Here is a 16,863-nt window from a genome sequence, read left to right as displayed (position 1 = left end):
TGTTTTTGTTTTTCCCGCTTTCTTCATCTGCAGCAGGAAGCTCACCTAGTTGGTACCTCGCCGCCTTTCTTTTTTTTTTTTTTTTTTTTTTTTTTTTTCTGGGCTTCAGCTCCGTATTCATCCATTCAGGTACAGGTATTCATATGTAAAGGTTAGTTCTTCGTTTATTTGGTTTCTTTTTGTTTTCGATTGATTTTCGTTAACAATAGGGAATTTAATTCCCTACGTGCCTTTTCATTTTTATCTATAGAGCAAATGGATTCTGATACATTTTCTTATTATTATTATTATTATTATTATTATTGTTATACTTTGTGACTGCGAAAATCTAATCCTTTTATATCATGGTGTCTCTTTGAAGTCTTGTTTCATATTAAAGTTCTGATTTTATTTTTATTTTTATTTTTATTTTTTGGGAGAAAGTTCGGTGGGATTGAGTTTTATATGAATTCTTTTCGTTATTTTATTGTTTTTTCCCAATAAGAAAAAAAAAAAAAAAAAGCTTCGTTTTTTAATTCGTAACTGGGCAAAAAATCCTTTGAAATCAGTACACCTCGTTGGTTTGAGATATATTCATATGCTAAAGTTGTTATTATAGTTTCTTTCTTTTGAGAAATATCAGTGGGTTTTGATTTTCATCTGAATTTGTTCAGGTGGAAGTAGGGATTTTAAGTAAGGCGCTTCAATTATGTTTTTTCCTAAACCGTCAAGAGTTGGAATTCGGATGGTGAAAGAGCTTACTAGAGGTAATGCCCATGAGCACAAGTAAATTTTTTTTCTTGATGCCTAACGTGTTTGAATAAGACTTCTGCTCATTCTTACCACTCCCAAATGCTTTGGTTTCTGTCAGGAAAAACTGTGAGCTTAACTAGAGCTGGATATATTATACAAAGGCCTTGTAGAAAATACTTGCCAAAGCTGGTAAGTTATCTGTTCTTATGTTCTTTTCAACTTCCAAATATGAATTTACCATTTAATTCTTTTTTTTCTTTTTTTTTGGAAATTTTGCCTGCCTTGCTTTCATTGATTTTAGTCAAATTCATGTCAACAAGGAAACCTGCCCTAAGATACTTGTTAAGTATGACTGCTTCACTATGGTTGGTTACAAAAACCATCCTTGCAGATATGCTAGAGATCAAATTGTTGGGAACTTAGGATCCACCTTGATTGTAATGGTCAGTAATGGCTCCAAATCTTTTTAGTTGTAGGAATGCTGTTGTATTCCAGTAAGGCTGAATTCCTTTAGAACATCATTTAAAAGTTAGAGGCAAGTGCTTAGAGTACTCTGAGTATGAATTTTCTTTTCCTCTCCCGGATCCCATTTATTGGTCCAGCTCTATCCAATACCAAATTCTGTGCTCTTACGGTACAAAGCCTATGCTCTATAGATTTTAATATGGAACTGGTCATATGGACTAACTTTCTGATGTAGGATTCAGTGCTTCAGAACCGAGGAACACTGGTACCTCTATCCTTGTACTTAGGCCATGGTGATCACTTGAGATATTCCATGTGAATAGCTATTATAAAAAGATAGTTGTCTTCTATTATAATTGAGCCTTCCCTTGTATTCATTTATGAAAGAGTGAGGTCTTGTTGTGTGCCTGAGAGAGGTTAATTTTCTAAAATCTAAATTATATTGTAAATGTTGAAAAAATAAATAAAAAAAGAACTTGAGTTAACTACAATCTTTTAGCAAAAGTATAGTTTGGAAATTTCAATTATCGTTATTTGTGAAAGAACTTGAGTTAACTACAATTTTTTAGCAAAAGTATAGTATGGAAATTTCAATTATCGTTATTTGTGTGCCAAAGGCATTTTGATTTGAAAGGAAAATATGAAGTATGACTTGCCATTATGAAATTGTTTATTATAGCGTAGACTTTATGCAAACGAGTTGGGGACTATAAAGAAATGTACGGATATGGTCATATATTAATGTAATTTACATGGTATCTACATGTTTTACAGACTGTTAATTTAGTTGTACATCAGTTACATTGGTTATAAGTTATTGATTTAAAGATTCATGTTGACAGTTGGAAAAGCAGTCACGAACTTTGGTCTCTTCTGGGGCCATATTTCAAAAGTATCATCATTTTTCTACAACTTCAAAAGGTTCTTTAGAGGAAGGGATTGAACACAAAGAGAAGTAAGTTCCATAATGATAGGGCAATAGCTAAAGCATAAAATTTATTATTTTTGTGTGAAGTAAGTTACATTATTAGCTGGAAAAGATTAGAGGTCTTTAACAGTTTATTGCACAAAATTTGCTGCAGTTTGGCTTATATTTTAGTTCTGGTGATCTCCGTATTCATGCCATGTTAATGTTGTGTTATGAGTAATGGAATCATGAGCATAAAGTCAGTTTCATTATTAGCTGGAAAAGATTAGAGGTCTTTAACAGTTTATTACACAAAATTTACTGCAGTTTGGCTTATATTTTAGTTCTGGTGCTTTCTGTATTCATGCCATGTTAATGTTGTGTTTTGAGTAATAGAATCATGAGCATACTTGTTGGAACAAACCATCGTTCTAAATTTCCTCAAACTAAGGATTGCAATTTTCACATTCTGGTGTTTCTTTTTACAATTTTGTTTCAGGATATCTGTGACATTTGTTGATACGGATGGAGAGGAGCAGCACATTAAGGTTCCAGTTGGAATGTCTATGTTAGAAGCTGCTCATGAAAATGATATAGAACTAGAAGGCAAGGATTTTCTGATGCTTCTTTTTCATTTTTCATTTTATCCTTATCTATTCATCAATAAATATAATTCCTAATAATTGTTAATCAAAATCCATTTACTAAGCTTTTAGTCATTCTTTAAGTATTGCTATTGATGGACTACTGAAAAGAAAACAAACACTCTCTGTTTGCATGTCCCCCTGTTTCCAAAGATGAGATGAACCTCCTTTTTCTCTTATCTTTCTTTCTGTCTCCTTGTGGAGCAGCCTTTTTGCTTTTGGAGCACAAATTAGATTGATGAACTATAATGTCAGTGTGCTTCTAGTTCTTCAATCCTTGTTACTAAATCTAATGCTCTACCTCAAATGCCATATCAGGAGCATGCGAAGGCTCAATTGCCTGCTCGACATGTCATGTAATCGTGATGGTATGTTATTGTTCAATCATACGCAATAAACCAATGTGCTTTTGGAATATTTATTCATGTTAATTTCTAAATGTAGTCGAGCTGAATTATAGGGAGCTAACAATAGAATGTTGCCGTAGGACATGGAGCATTATAATAAGTTAGAAGATCCAACTGATGAGGAGAACGATATGTTGGATCTAGCTTTTGGGCTTACAGAGACGTAAGTTCATAAAATCACACCCTGTTTTTTCTGTGTCATTTAGGTTGGATTGATTATATATCATGTGCAAATTTTCAGGTCTCGTCTGGGTTGTCAAGTGATTGCGAAGCTAGAACTCGATGGAATTCGTTTAGCTATTCCTGCTGCCACTAGAAACTTTGCTGTTGATGGTTATGTTGCAAAACCTCACTAGAGATGATACACCAAGAGTTGGTTACAGTTTGGCGGATTTTATTTTTGTAGCAGTATGTAATGTTTATTTTTTGAAAAAGAATTTTGGTGTTTAGGATTGATCACTGCTTCCATGCATGTAGCTGAGCTGCTGTATAACATTATTAATAGGTGATATTATCTTAAGGAAGCTATGCAATAATTGAAATTCTTTTTCTCTCTTCTGGAGTACTCTTTATATATTGAACCAAATTCTGTTTCTATGCACAATTTCAGTATGTATCTCAGTCAAACACCTTTTCGCTTAAATGTCAATTTGTATTGAAATGGAGGAGTTAGGTCTTTCTAAGAGTTCAGCCTCCGCATTATCAGCTTATGCATTTTACTTTCAGTCCAGAAGTAGCGACGCTACCCTAAAGCCGATGAATATGGAATGATAGTGATAGTTTATTTTTATTTTTTAAAAACTATGCTCTCTTGGACAACAGTAGAAAAAACATTGAATTTATTTCTTCCTGAAAATTCATTACTTCTGATGTTTAATAGATAATAAGTCATTGCTTTCTCGAGCAGACCAAATTAGATTTGATGAAGTGACACAGCAACTCTAATATTAATTGGAGAAATTATGAAAATTTAAGCATTCTTATATGGAATTAGTAAATATAGTGGAAAATTTCATGCCAAAACATTGCCATCTTTTTGAGTCAAAGTTTCATCCTTCACTCGCCGTTCATAACAATTGTGGTTGGCACAGTTTTGAAACTTAAAAAAGAAACCCAGTTATGTTCATGTAGTCAGGATTTATATAATTTGTTGCTTCGTTTTATGGCAATTTGATTGAAATACAGAAATATGTGGAGAAAATTAGAAATCACATGACAAAGTGACACTTATGGGATCATTTTTGCTTAATTGTGAAGGATGATGGCTGATTGATGCATGGGAAATCAAATAGAATATGCATTATTTTACCCAAAAATAAATAATAAAAAATGCATTTACCCCAAAACCCAAATTAACAATGCCTTTTTGCTTTTGGCTGTTTTTTTTGTTTTTGCTTACAAGGTGAGGTGTAAAACCCAAAAAATCCGATGACTAAGCCATCAAAAGGATGATGGCACAAGGCCATCTCCTGGATTGCAAAATAACTAAAATTGCTGGGAAGAGAATTAACTGTCAAAAAACCAGTAACATCATTTCTACACTGTCAAATAGACACACAGATACCCATTAATTCTGACTACTAATCATTAAGACAACAAAAGATTCGCTCACTTATCTCTTGGAAGCACACTGAAAATTGAAAAGAAATAATTATTTTTTATTTTAGGTTACTATTTTCTACGTTTTCATTTTAATTTGTTCCATAATATTTTATATTTTGTTTCGTATTCTTTTCCTCTCTACGTGGTTCTTTATATGATGGATGCAGAAGGCAAATAGAACACTCAAAATACTTTCTAAAAAGATAAAAGAATGAACAAAAACAAAAAATACCTACCAAATAGCCTTTGAATTGGAATTGTATATAGTGAAGTTGATTATAGGGCGTTTAAAGTCAAAGTGAGTTAGTTGAGTTTCTGCTTTCAAAAATGACAAGAGCCCGTCGGCTAATGAGATTAAACCAGGAAGCCCCTGCAAGCGATTGATCGTAATTTATATATATAAAAAAAAAATATATATATATATATATAATCAAAGCCACTATTTATTTATTTTATTTTTTTAATTTTTTTTTTTTTTTTGTGGTAGTAATCAAAGCCACTGCTTCTCACTTTCAAACGACTTCAAGTTATATATTTGTTTACTTTAATATATAATTAGGAATAATAGCAGCCCACAGTATACCTACAAATGAAATAATTTCTGGAGCTAATCAAATTTTTAGTCTTTCACAACTCTTTTGACAATGATAATGGAATTTAATCGTAGTTTATAAGCAAATACATGTACGGATAATTATTTTTATTTTATTTTATATACTTTTTTAAATTGGGGTACTGATAAATATTTCATATGTTAGAACATATTTAGTATATAAAATAGTTATTTTTGATAAAATAAATATATCTATTCATAGGAATTGAAAAGAAAAAAAAGGAATAGATATTCTTATTGATATGTTTGATATTTAGTTATTATCTTGTATTAGGTTTAATGTTTAATCTTTACAAAAAAATTTTTCTTACTAAAAATATCAAATTTGATAAAAATTAATTAAAAGTTAAAATTTAAAATTATTTATGTATTTTTCGTTTACGATAATCAATATTGATTTGAATTTGTTTTAAATATAATAATAATATTAAACTTTGAAATGGAAAAATAACAATTCTAACCTTTTGAAATGAACTATTCTTTAAAATAAATATTTTTAAAATTTAAAATTTATCAAACATCATAACAATTAATCCTATAAAATAATTATTTAATTCCTACATCTATTTCGCATACCACATGCATCTTAAGTTTTTTCAATGTTGTGTAATATATTCAATGTCGTATACACTTATAAAAAGTAATATTGATGCCACTATTTATATATATCATATAGATGCATAGACATTCTAACATGTGGATTTTCATATCATAAAAAATTGTAAATATAGTTAAAAATAAAAATTATTGTTTACAATAATTTTTTATGTCTGTATCTTCATTGTAAAAACACTAAATATAATATATATGTATATATATATATGTATAGTTTTCTCTGTCCTTTATATATATCTCTGAATAATTTTCTCTTTGTCGTTTTTTTTAACCACAGATAGGAGATCAAATTCTTAATTCAGGCTTATTAATTAATTTTTTAAAACTAGTTGTCTTAATTAACAAAATCAACAACAAAATATTTAGCAAACAGTGAAACTTATTAAATCAGTTAGATTATTTAATTAATGATAAAGTAATATAGATACATGCATGTATAATGTCTGATTACAGAGAATCTTATCAGGAGAAGGGACTAATTAGGAAATTTTTAAACGTGTTGTTTTTTAATGGCTGCAAAGACAGAATTCATATATATATATATATATATATAGTGGGGGATCTGACTCTTACGCTTCACCTGCTAGTACACATCATGCCAAATTAACATCAAAATCCAATATAAGATTCTTACCTTCTCTTCCAAGTTTTTTCTTTTATTAAAAAAGTATATTCTTAATTACTAGATCATTTGCATGCTTCTTCTTGGACCGTGCATGGTCTATTGGTCTTCTTCAATTAAAAATTATTTTTTACCTAGTCATAAGTTTATCATTATTAAAAAAATTCACATGGTCCTAAACATGCTTTTCGCTAAACCAATTTTGGAGTTGAGGTATATATGCATTACCGTTTTCAATTAAATATTCTTATAGGAGAGCTTGGAATAATTCTTAGTTTCTACGATATTTCATCTGAAAATTGGTAATTAAGTCTACTAATAGGGTTTAATGTTCCCTAACATAAACACATGTTTATATTTTGTAAAGACAAACTTGTATGTATGTTTTTATTCTTATGAAAGGTATGTTTAAAATTTAAATACACTTTCTTTCCTCGACAAAAGCACAAGTACAAAACTAAAAAAGTTTCTATATACTTGTTAATTTATATATAATATTCACATATTCAATGATCTTCACACATATATATATATATATATATATTTATATTTATTAATTGTCAAATTCAGTACGTCAAACACAGCCGTAAAATTGGATATAAGTAGTTTTAAAAAAAAAATTTTTTTTTATGTAAGTTAAAAAATATATTAAATATTATATATTAATATTTTATTTGTTAATATATTATTATAATTTAATTATATATAAATGAATTTTTAAAAAGATAAAAACGAACATACATATTTGATACATATTTTGATATAGTTATTTAAGATTATTTTTTATATACTGTTCACCGGCAAATCAAGATAAATGTGATTAAAACAAAAATTTGTGACTAATTAAAATGGAAAATTGTTGGTGGCTTTCAATCAGCAACCGGTCTGGTAGTTAAACAGACTTCCTAGCTGTAAACGAGTGGCCGATAAGAAGAAGTACATTAGGTATAACTTACTTATATGCACCGTATGTATTTATTTTATATGCTCGTATAGCTTCTAGAAGCTCCTATATCGATCTTATGTACTAGCCAGTTTAAAATGTACTTCATAATCGTTTGTACTATTTGTTTCTGTCCTTATATCTTCGAGTTCGAACTCAAGTGCAGAGTGGTATATATTTAAATTCTCTAAACTGCTCTAGTTTTATGTTTTTTTTTTTTTTTTTCCCATAGATTTAAATTAGATATTATTAAATATTTAGAATACGCCTTCTAAAATGAAGTATTATACTAATTAAATTAATCTTGAAGTGGATCATCTGAAAACTTCATCAATGTCATAACATGAACACGAAACTCAAATATTTTTTAATAAAAAATTCACTAAATTATACGAAGGAAAAAGTACATAATAAATCAGAAATGGAAACAAGCATCCATTAAAATCTATGTCCTGCATGCTGAACTTGTACTCTTCTTTACCGTTAATCCGCGTCCTGCTGAACTGGTACCATCTGCCTTATGGACGGCACGGCAAGAGTGGGGGACACGACTTTTTTTCTATTGGTCCATGTAATTAACTAATTAAATTAATATCTTATGTAAAAAGTTTCCTCTTTTTTTTTAATTTTTTATGAGGGAGTCCCTTCTTTTTTATAAAAATGATGCAGAAATAAAGCTATCTCAGATATTATCTCTTATACAAACTGCACATTTATTCTCACCACCTCTCTAATCCATATAATCATTGATATAATATATGATTAAATTATAACAACAACATTATATATAATACGACATTTAATAGAGACTCCTTCTAATCAGACATTACGACAACTTGCTAGCAAATTATAGACTTCCGTATTGTGTCACCAACTTACATATAATATATATACTTTTTATAATATCTGGAGCAAAGTTAGGAGTTCTCAATTAATTGGCTAAAAGTTTGCAAACTGTTGTTTAATTGTAACGTATTCACCAATGAAGAATTGACAGTGCATAATTCTTATCAATTCTTATAATTCAAATGAATCATCATAGAATGTGGAAATTAATTTATTTTGTTTCTTTCTACAACGACCATAGATAGTTATGTAGCTGGCACTCTACCTAAATTATTTTATTTTATTTTATTTTCAGAAAGAGTCCACCTTAATTTATAGATAGAAAATACAAAAGATCCCTGGCATTAAAACCAGTAGTATAAGTATTAAGATTATTTTTCAACCATATTATTCATATTTTCCTCAAATAAAAAGCTATATTATTTATAGAAATATCGTTTTTTTTTTTTTCATATACCAAGCAATTAATTCGTATGATGGCCCTACATTTTTATTTATTTATTTATTTTTGAAAAATCCTGCATTTTGACTACTTCAAAGAAAATCTTCATTATAACTTTTAATTCATATTGATATACGATTGTTTATACAAGTATGTTCTTATATATTTCATATTATGAATATTCTGCTTTGTTGGTGTTAAATCCTGATACATTATTTATAATAATATTAACATAAGTCTCACATATATATATATATATATATATATATCCATATATATATAGTGTAGAAAACATATATATGTATTGTACACATATATAATTAAATTATTAATGTTGGTATGGCAAAGTCATGATATAAGTGATGGAGGTAACTTATTAAACATTTGGATAAGCCTATATTTTATCTCAAATTGATCTTTTTTGAAGAGATTCCTAAAGGTCTGTAAGGTCTCATCTGGTGGAATTGATACAGAAGAAGTGGATATGACTAAATGGGTAAAGATTGAGGAGTATGTTAATGGATGGGCATATTTTGAATCCAAAACAATTTTTCTGGAAGAATATACAACAAAAATCCATGAAATTAAACAAACAAAATTATTATTTTGAGCTTGATTCTAAGTGGCTGATAGAATTAATTACCAAGAAAAATATCATAAAATGCATATGCCTATAAATATTGTGAAAAGGTATGGATGTATGCTCTGAAAAGGTTGAATGGGTAGATGTGAACAAGAATGTATTGTCATTAAAAAGCTAGCTAGGTCTAGGTAGCCATAGGCTTTAAAATGTTCCAATTATGAGGGAATAATTAGTATTATTGCACCACTGATATAGCTAATTAACTAATAGGAATGCTACATGCATTAAAAAAAAAAATCACAAAATAATTTACAAAATAGTATGGCAAAGATTATAGTTTTTTGCTTTATTGATTGAGAAATTTATATCTATATCTATATATATATATATATATATATTTATAATCTAGATAAATGTAATTAAATATTTAAATTAATAAAATAATATTATATTATTTTTTCATATCATTTGATGAATTATTTAATACATTTTTTGGTGCCTTCGGTATTATTGATTAACTAAAGAGCTTTTCAAAAATTCAAGGAATTATTCCGTTGTAATTTTCAAGACAGCACAAGAGTCATTAACCATAACATTATTTGGTTCTAACCCTTCCCAAATTCGAAACTTTTCTCAATCTAAAGCAACCTTGGCATTTATATTTGTTTCTATATATAATTGCTTATCAATTAACTTAAACCTTCCGACTATGGATTAGCTAGCATATTAATAAAAGCACTGTGCAAACAAGAAATAAAAAATAATTGGAGACTTTAATTAAATAAAAAGAATCATACTAGTAATTAGTAGTAAAAACGTAAAAATATAAAGAGCGCCACTTAACGAGACCATGGGAAACCAAGAGAATCACGGAGGTATCATTGAATTTGAAATGCAAACCGAAGCCGTGTATGATCGAGTTCTCATCTATTTGCCTGACGCATGTATTTGACCTTTTGCTATTATATACATAATATTTGTATATTTAATATAATATATATATTATATAAATAATATTTATATATTTAGCAAAATATATATATATATATATTTATTTATTTATTTATTTATTTATTCACTGCTGGTTTCCCATCTACCATTTTTTTTTTTTTTAAAGTGTTTTATGGATTTTTCAAGGCTGCGTTTGCCTCTTCTCAACCTCAAACCGTTTGATTAAAAATTCAACAGCAAATGACTACGTGGCTCAATCCTTGCCGTAGTTTCTGGAAAGGGAGCCAGGGACGCCGCTACTCACTATTAAAACAGTAATGTCATTTTTACCATTTTTATTAATTATAGGTAAGATCAATTTTATAATCATAAAATGCATAAGACGACAATAAAAATAAAATACATAAGCTTCGTAAAATATTTATTAAATGTTGGTTTATAAATCGTTTATTACGTTACATCACGCACACATAATAATTGTATATAAATTTAATCGGTGAAATACTGAATAAAAATATTAAAAAACAAAAGTACTTTTATCATTAAAAAATGATTATAATAAAATTTAGCAATAAATAAAAAAAATGATTGGAATATATATATATATATATATATATATATTAGGGAGAGGCGAGGCAATATTTCATGTCTATGAGCAAAATCCTAACCACTCGTAGAAGGAAGCACGACTAGCAGGGAGAAGAGAGTGGAAGGAAGAAAGCGTTGAAATTGTGTAGGAGGATCGGTTGGGAAGTGTATGTCTTGTTTTCTTTTTTTTTTTTTTTTTTTTTTTTTGGGGGGTGGGAAGGGGAATTAGAGCCTTTGCATTTTGGCCTAAACGTGTGAACCAAGACTCTATTGTAATGGTGCGTAGCTAGCTAGGTAGAGACTCGGCGACAAAATAACTTAATCTCTCTCTCTCTCTCTCTCTCTATTCAATATTCAATATTCACAAAACAAAGCTAGCATATTGAAATTGAATAATTCAGCAACAAATTAAGGGAGAATCATGAGGTCACCGACTTTCAGTAGAAGCGACTCGAAGCGGTCCAATTACAGCCGTGGATTTGAATTACCGGACGATCTGGAACTCGAAGTAGTCCACGCACCACCGTCCAGAAGATCAGAAGAAGACGACTATGGAGTCGGAGGCGCAATGTTGCCGATATTCCTCAACGACCTCAGGAAAAACAATCAGCAAGACCTTGTCGAAGTCACATTGGAGCTCGAACGCGACTCCATTGTCGTCTGCAGTGTCACTCCCACCCCCACCACGTCTAGACCGGCGGCCGCCGTCGACGACTCCGCTTCCGACGTCAAAAGCTTGAGACGGAGCATATCCAATACTTCACGGACTCTCCGCCGGAAATTCTCATGGCTCACATCGTTTTCTTCTTCCAGGAACTCATCGGATACCGAGGAGCTCATTATCTCGGATCGCGACGCTCGCAGGCTCAAAGCTAAACTTGAGCGGACGAGATCGAGCGCGCAGAGAGCTCTGAATGGCTTAAGATTCATTAGCAAAAATACGGGAGCTAATGATGCCGACGAAATGTGGAGACGAGTGGAGGCGAGGTTCAATTCGCTTGCTAAGGACGGCTTCCTTTGTAGAGAAGACTTTGGTGAATGCATAGGTAAAATAAAATTATTATACATAATGCAATGATTCTGTTTGTTTCCCGAGAAATCAGGGATGAGAAAATACAAAATCGAGAGGCTGATATATATATATATATATATGTATATGTATATATGGTTGGTATGTGATAAAGGAATGATGGACTCGAAGGAGTTCGCGGTGGGGATATTTGACGCATTGGCGAGGAGGAGGAGGCAGAAGATACAGAAGATAACCAAAGAAGAGCTTCACGACTTTTGGTTGCAGATTTCGGACCAGAGCTTTGACGCCCGCCTTCAGATTTTCTTCGACATGTGCGTCTCTCTCTTCTCTCTCTTCTCTCCCTCCTTTTTAAGCCGTTAGATTACCTTGTCGACTGTGATTGACCAAATCGACGGTGACTGACTTGACGCCCAATGATTGCTGGTTCATGGTTTTTCTTTTTCACTAGTATCAGGTGCTCCGAAACGTTACCGTTTTGCACAGCCTATTCTGGGCTTTCTTATAGAAAGATTTCGATTGTTGCTTTAATTAGTTCTTCGGAAGAATTTAAACACTTGCTTTGAAATCGATAGTCATGCACTTTGAGTTTGAGATAACAAATTTTTGTTCATTGATTCAAATTTTAAAATACTTTTTTATTTTATTTTATTTTTCTTTCAATTTTCAGGGCGGATAGCAATGAAGATGGGAGAGTGACGAGGGAGGAGGTGCAGGAGGTAAGTAGGAATTATTATTATTTTTTAAAATATAAAAAAAGTTCACCTAATACGCATGGCTGTCCTAACAAAATTAAACTAATACTTCAAAGTTTTAATTAGCTGTTTTCTCAGTTTTATTTTGCTAGTAGTTGGCATTTTCGGCCGACCAACATCGTTTTCAAAAGTAGCCAAAAAAAAAACAAGTTACTTAAAAAGATTAATGATTAATTATACAAAATACATTGGTAATTAACAACTTCGTGTTTATATTAATAATTTAAAATTTCTTAGATTTTTTAGAATAACATCAATGATGCATTTGATTTTAATGATTGTAATTTTTAAAATTACAGCTTATAATGCTAAGTGCCTCCGCAAACAAGCTGTCCAAGCTAAAAGAACAAGCTGAAGAATACGCTTCATTAATAATGGAAGAGCTAGATCCTGAAAGCCTAGGATATATCGAGGTAAAAAAGGAAAAAAAAAAAAAAAAAAGGCTCTTTTTTAAGGAATTCAAATGGAAAAGGCATTCATAATAAGGTTAAAATGTTCACTTGATTGGTCGTCCTTTTTTCCAGCTATGGCAATTGGAAGCTTTGCTTTTACAAAGAGACACATACATGAACTACAGCAGACCATTAAGCACAGCAAGTGTAGGGTGGAGTCAAAACCTGAGTTCTTTTAGGCCCAAGAACTTGTTAAGAAGAGCAAGCAGTAAACTTCAGGATCTCATACTGGAGAATTGGCAGAGAGGATGGATAATAATATTCTGGTTTCTTGCAATTGCATCCCTTTTCACCTGGAAATTTTACCAGTACAGACAAAAGGCTGCATTTCGGGTAATGGGCTATTGCTTGGCAACGGCCAAAGGGGCTGCAGAGACTCTTAAGCTCAACATGGCTCTCATCCTTTTACCCGTTTGTCGAAACACTCTCACTTGGCTCCGCTCCACAAGGGCCAGGTCCATTGTCCCTTTCGATGACAATATTAACTTCCACAAAGTAAGTGGAAAGCTACCTTGAAAATGAAAGACAATTTTTTTTTCTATATGATTGCAAAATAAATAAATTAATAAATTGACATTTTTCTGTTTTTTCCTTAATTTACGACCAGATGGTTGCAGGTGCTATAGCCATTGGGATCATTGTTCATGCGGGAAACCATCTGACATGCGACTTTCGTCTCCTTGTAAACTCATCTCCTGAAGAATTCGCTGCTATATCCTCTTATTTCCATGGCAGAAAGCCGACGTACCAAGGCCTAGTAACCGGTAAGGAGGGGATAACTGGGATTTCGATGGTGGTCTTAATGGCCATCTCATTCACACTAGCGGCACGTCGTTTCAGAAGGAACATGGTGAGGCTTCCTCCCCCCTTTAACAAATTGACGGGGTTTAACGCATTCTGGTATTCTCATCATCTACTGGGTCTCGTCTACGTTTTGCTAATCATCCATGGGAACTACTTGTATTTGGTCCACAAGTGGTATCAGAAAACGGTAAGAAAATCTTACTTTTAGGTTGTTAATGAAAGGAAATTGTTATAATTCGTTTAAGTTCTAATTACCAGGAACTCTCCAAATTATAATAAGTTAGTCCCTACTTCTTGTTTTCAGACATGGATGTACATCTCTGTTCCGTTGTTACTCTATATGGCAGAGCGGAGTATACGAACATGTCGGTCAGAGCATTATGCAGTGAAAATAATAAAGGTAGATTTTATGTCACATATATAATCCAAGACTCTCTGAAAAACAAAATAATTATTGAAAAGCTGTTTTCCATCATAATAAGGTCCACAGGCAAATATTATAAGTTGTGAAACAAACAAAATTCATTTTTTGTTTTTTAACAACTAATTCATATTGGATAGCAGAGTAATAGATTTTGATAGAATACGAAAAAGGGTACACCGTATTTCGAAATGTGCGAGCTTGTAAGTTTAAAAAATATTTTTTCTCAACAGGTTTCAGTTTTACCAGGAAATGTCTTCAACTTAATCATATCCAAGCCACTTGGATTCAAATACAAAAGCGGGCAGTACATATTTCTACAATGCCCAACAATCTCCCCGTTCGAATGGTGAGTATGTAACTCATATAAAAGTTCAATCCCCTTCTATTCCCCTCCATTTTCATACTAAATTACTATAGGTTTTTAAGTACCAAACCAACGGCACCATTCTTTATAGGCACCCATTTTCAATAACCTCAGCTCCAGGAGACGACAACCTGAGTGTTCATATCCGAATGGTTGGGGACTGGACACAAGAGTTGAAGCGAGTGGTAACTGAGGGTGATGATCCATCTTCTATATTTGGTAGAGTTCAATTTGGTCAGCATCTCAATCAGAGAGGGTAATTTTTAAGCAACTTTACCTTCTCAGGTTTAGCTTCAGCATACCTCATGGGAATGTTACTAATCTGGTATATTAATGCAGCCAACCCAGATTGCTTGTGGATGGTCCATATGGGGCACCAGCACAAGACTATCGAAATTATGATGTCTTACTCCTGGTGGGGCTTGGAATTGGAGCTACCCCTTTCATTAGCATTCTCAGAGATCTCCTTAACAGTTCAAGAGCAGCAGAAGACCAAACGGTATGCCATTTTTACTGTAATATGTATGTGTATCTTTTCATTATGATTATCTTCTACTAATTATATTCAATGGATCTCTGGCTTAGGATTCAAACACGGAAACCAGTAGATCAGACGATAGCCTAAATAGTTTCACATCTTCAAATGTTACACCTGGTGGAAAGAAGAAATCACAGAGAACAACAAATGCTCATTTCTGCTGGGTGACCAGAGAACCAGGCTCCTTCGAATGGTTTAAAGGAGTTATGGACGAAGTTGCAGAAATGGATCACAAAGTAATTGAAAACTTAATGACAAATTTTACATTATGATAAAATAAACTTTCACTCTGAGAATGAGAAGACAAGTGACTGAGTATTTTATCCTTCAATTATTTTCCAACTCCATAACAGGGTCAGATTGAGCTGCATAACTACCTTACAAGTGTCTATGAAGAGGGTGATGCAAGGTCAACCTTAATCACCATGGTCCAAGCTCTCAACCATGCCAAACATGGCGTTGACATCCTCTCTGGGACACGAGTATGTTTCTTCCCTCCATTAAAATTGGTTAAGAAGCTCTTTTCCTACTTCTTTTAGCCCTACAACCACTCTATGTCATAGCCAATCAACGGATGCCAGAGAGTGCTCATCATAGAAGCATTAAAAAGAATTGCTTTTCATTTACAGAGATAATTCTAATAGTCCCTAAAAAGTAACGACTTTTCCTAAAATGTAACGATTTTTTCTAACATTGGGTTTTTTGCAGGTAAGGACTCACTTTGCAAGACCAAACTGGAAAGAAGTGTTCGCCAAAATAGCTTCAAAGCATCCATATGCAACAGTAGGTAAAGTCATTCTACCACGTTGGATTGTTAGTCACTCCCTCTGTCTATTCTGTAGATTGGAATTGCAGAGTGGATCCGAAGTTGGACTTGGGTCGGATCACCAGAAGTTACCATGCTAGCAATAATATGTTTGAAAATAACCCACACCTAACCTGATGCTTTTGTACATATGCATGTCTAATATAATAAACAAATAAAAAGAACTAACAAATTTGCTTAAATTACGATTAAGTATTCACAGAACTTCTAAGGATACCATTGACACGATTTACCAAGAAACACAAAGTTTCTTATAATTTGCACCTTGCAGGGGTATTCTACTGTGGGATGCCAGTGTTGGCAAAAGAGTTGAAGAAGCTATCACAGGAGCTGAGCAAAAAGACATCAACGCGATTTGAATTCCACAAGGAGTATTTTTGAAACAAGAGGAACTCTATCAAGATCAAGTTGCTAATTTTATCTATTCATTCCAATGATTCATAGGAGAAAAATATAATTGTATAATGATAGCAGCTGAGCAACATGTAAATGTGATTTTTTTTGTTACACTACAGATATACAAATGTTGTGATACAATAGAAAATTTAATAATACAAAAGTAAATATAGAAAAATAGAACAACACACAATAGACATTTAGCAGCACCAATACTAGTTTTTACAAGTAAATGGGCATGTGCATCCAGAATTCATATCAGTATTCACTAGTATATTTGATTAAAAGATCTAACATTATCAAACATATACCAA

General features: G+C 31.9%; 2 protein-coding genes across 3 annotated transcripts; both read left to right on the top strand.

The window, feature by feature from the left end:
- The first annotated feature begins 15 nt into the window (after positions 1 to 15).
- Positions 16 to 3,710, top strand: LOC107405178 (uncharacterized). Of its 2 annotated transcripts, none has more exons than XM_016012191.4 (8): positions 16 to 151; positions 654 to 746; positions 851 to 921; positions 2,040 to 2,152; positions 2,604 to 2,710; positions 3,067 to 3,116; positions 3,236 to 3,318; positions 3,397 to 3,710. In XM_016012191.4, exons 2-8 carry the CDS (start codon positions 689 to 691, stop codon positions 3,509 to 3,511), a joined length of 597 nt encoding a protein of 198 aa, XP_015867677.2. In that variant the 5' UTR covers positions 16 to 151; positions 654 to 688; the 3' UTR covers positions 3,512 to 3,710. The 2 variants fall into 2 exon arrangements, with proteins under 2 accessions (XP_015867677.2, XP_024924740.2); XM_025068972.3 differs by having other exon boundaries at positions 94 to 129.
- Positions 3,711 to 11,012: 7,302 nt separating this feature from the next.
- LOC107407641 (respiratory burst oxidase homolog protein E) lies at positions 11,013 to 16,742 on the top strand. The gene is made up of 14 exons (XM_016014950.4): positions 11,013 to 12,006; positions 12,145 to 12,304; positions 12,661 to 12,709; positions 13,045 to 13,158; positions 13,270 to 13,692; positions 13,805 to 14,188; positions 14,306 to 14,401; positions 14,656 to 14,771; positions 14,881 to 15,045; positions 15,129 to 15,288; positions 15,375 to 15,563; positions 15,681 to 15,809; positions 16,036 to 16,114; positions 16,425 to 16,742. Exons 1-14 carry the CDS (start codon positions 11,382 to 11,384, stop codon positions 16,532 to 16,534), a joined length of 2,799 nt encoding a protein of 932 aa, XP_015870436.2. The 5' UTR covers positions 11,013 to 11,381; the 3' UTR covers positions 16,535 to 16,742.
- The last annotated feature ends 121 nt before the right edge of the window (positions 16,743 to 16,863 follow it).

Source organism: Ziziphus jujuba, chromosome 7 (assembly GCF_031755915.1).
Source record: "Ziziphus jujuba cultivar Dongzao chromosome 7, ASM3175591v1".
Taxonomy (NCBI): Eukaryota; Viridiplantae; Streptophyta; class Magnoliopsida; order Rosales; family Rhamnaceae; genus Ziziphus; species Ziziphus jujuba.
Note: the sequence above shows the minus strand (reverse complement) of the source record. Positions and strands in the feature narration are given on the sequence as shown.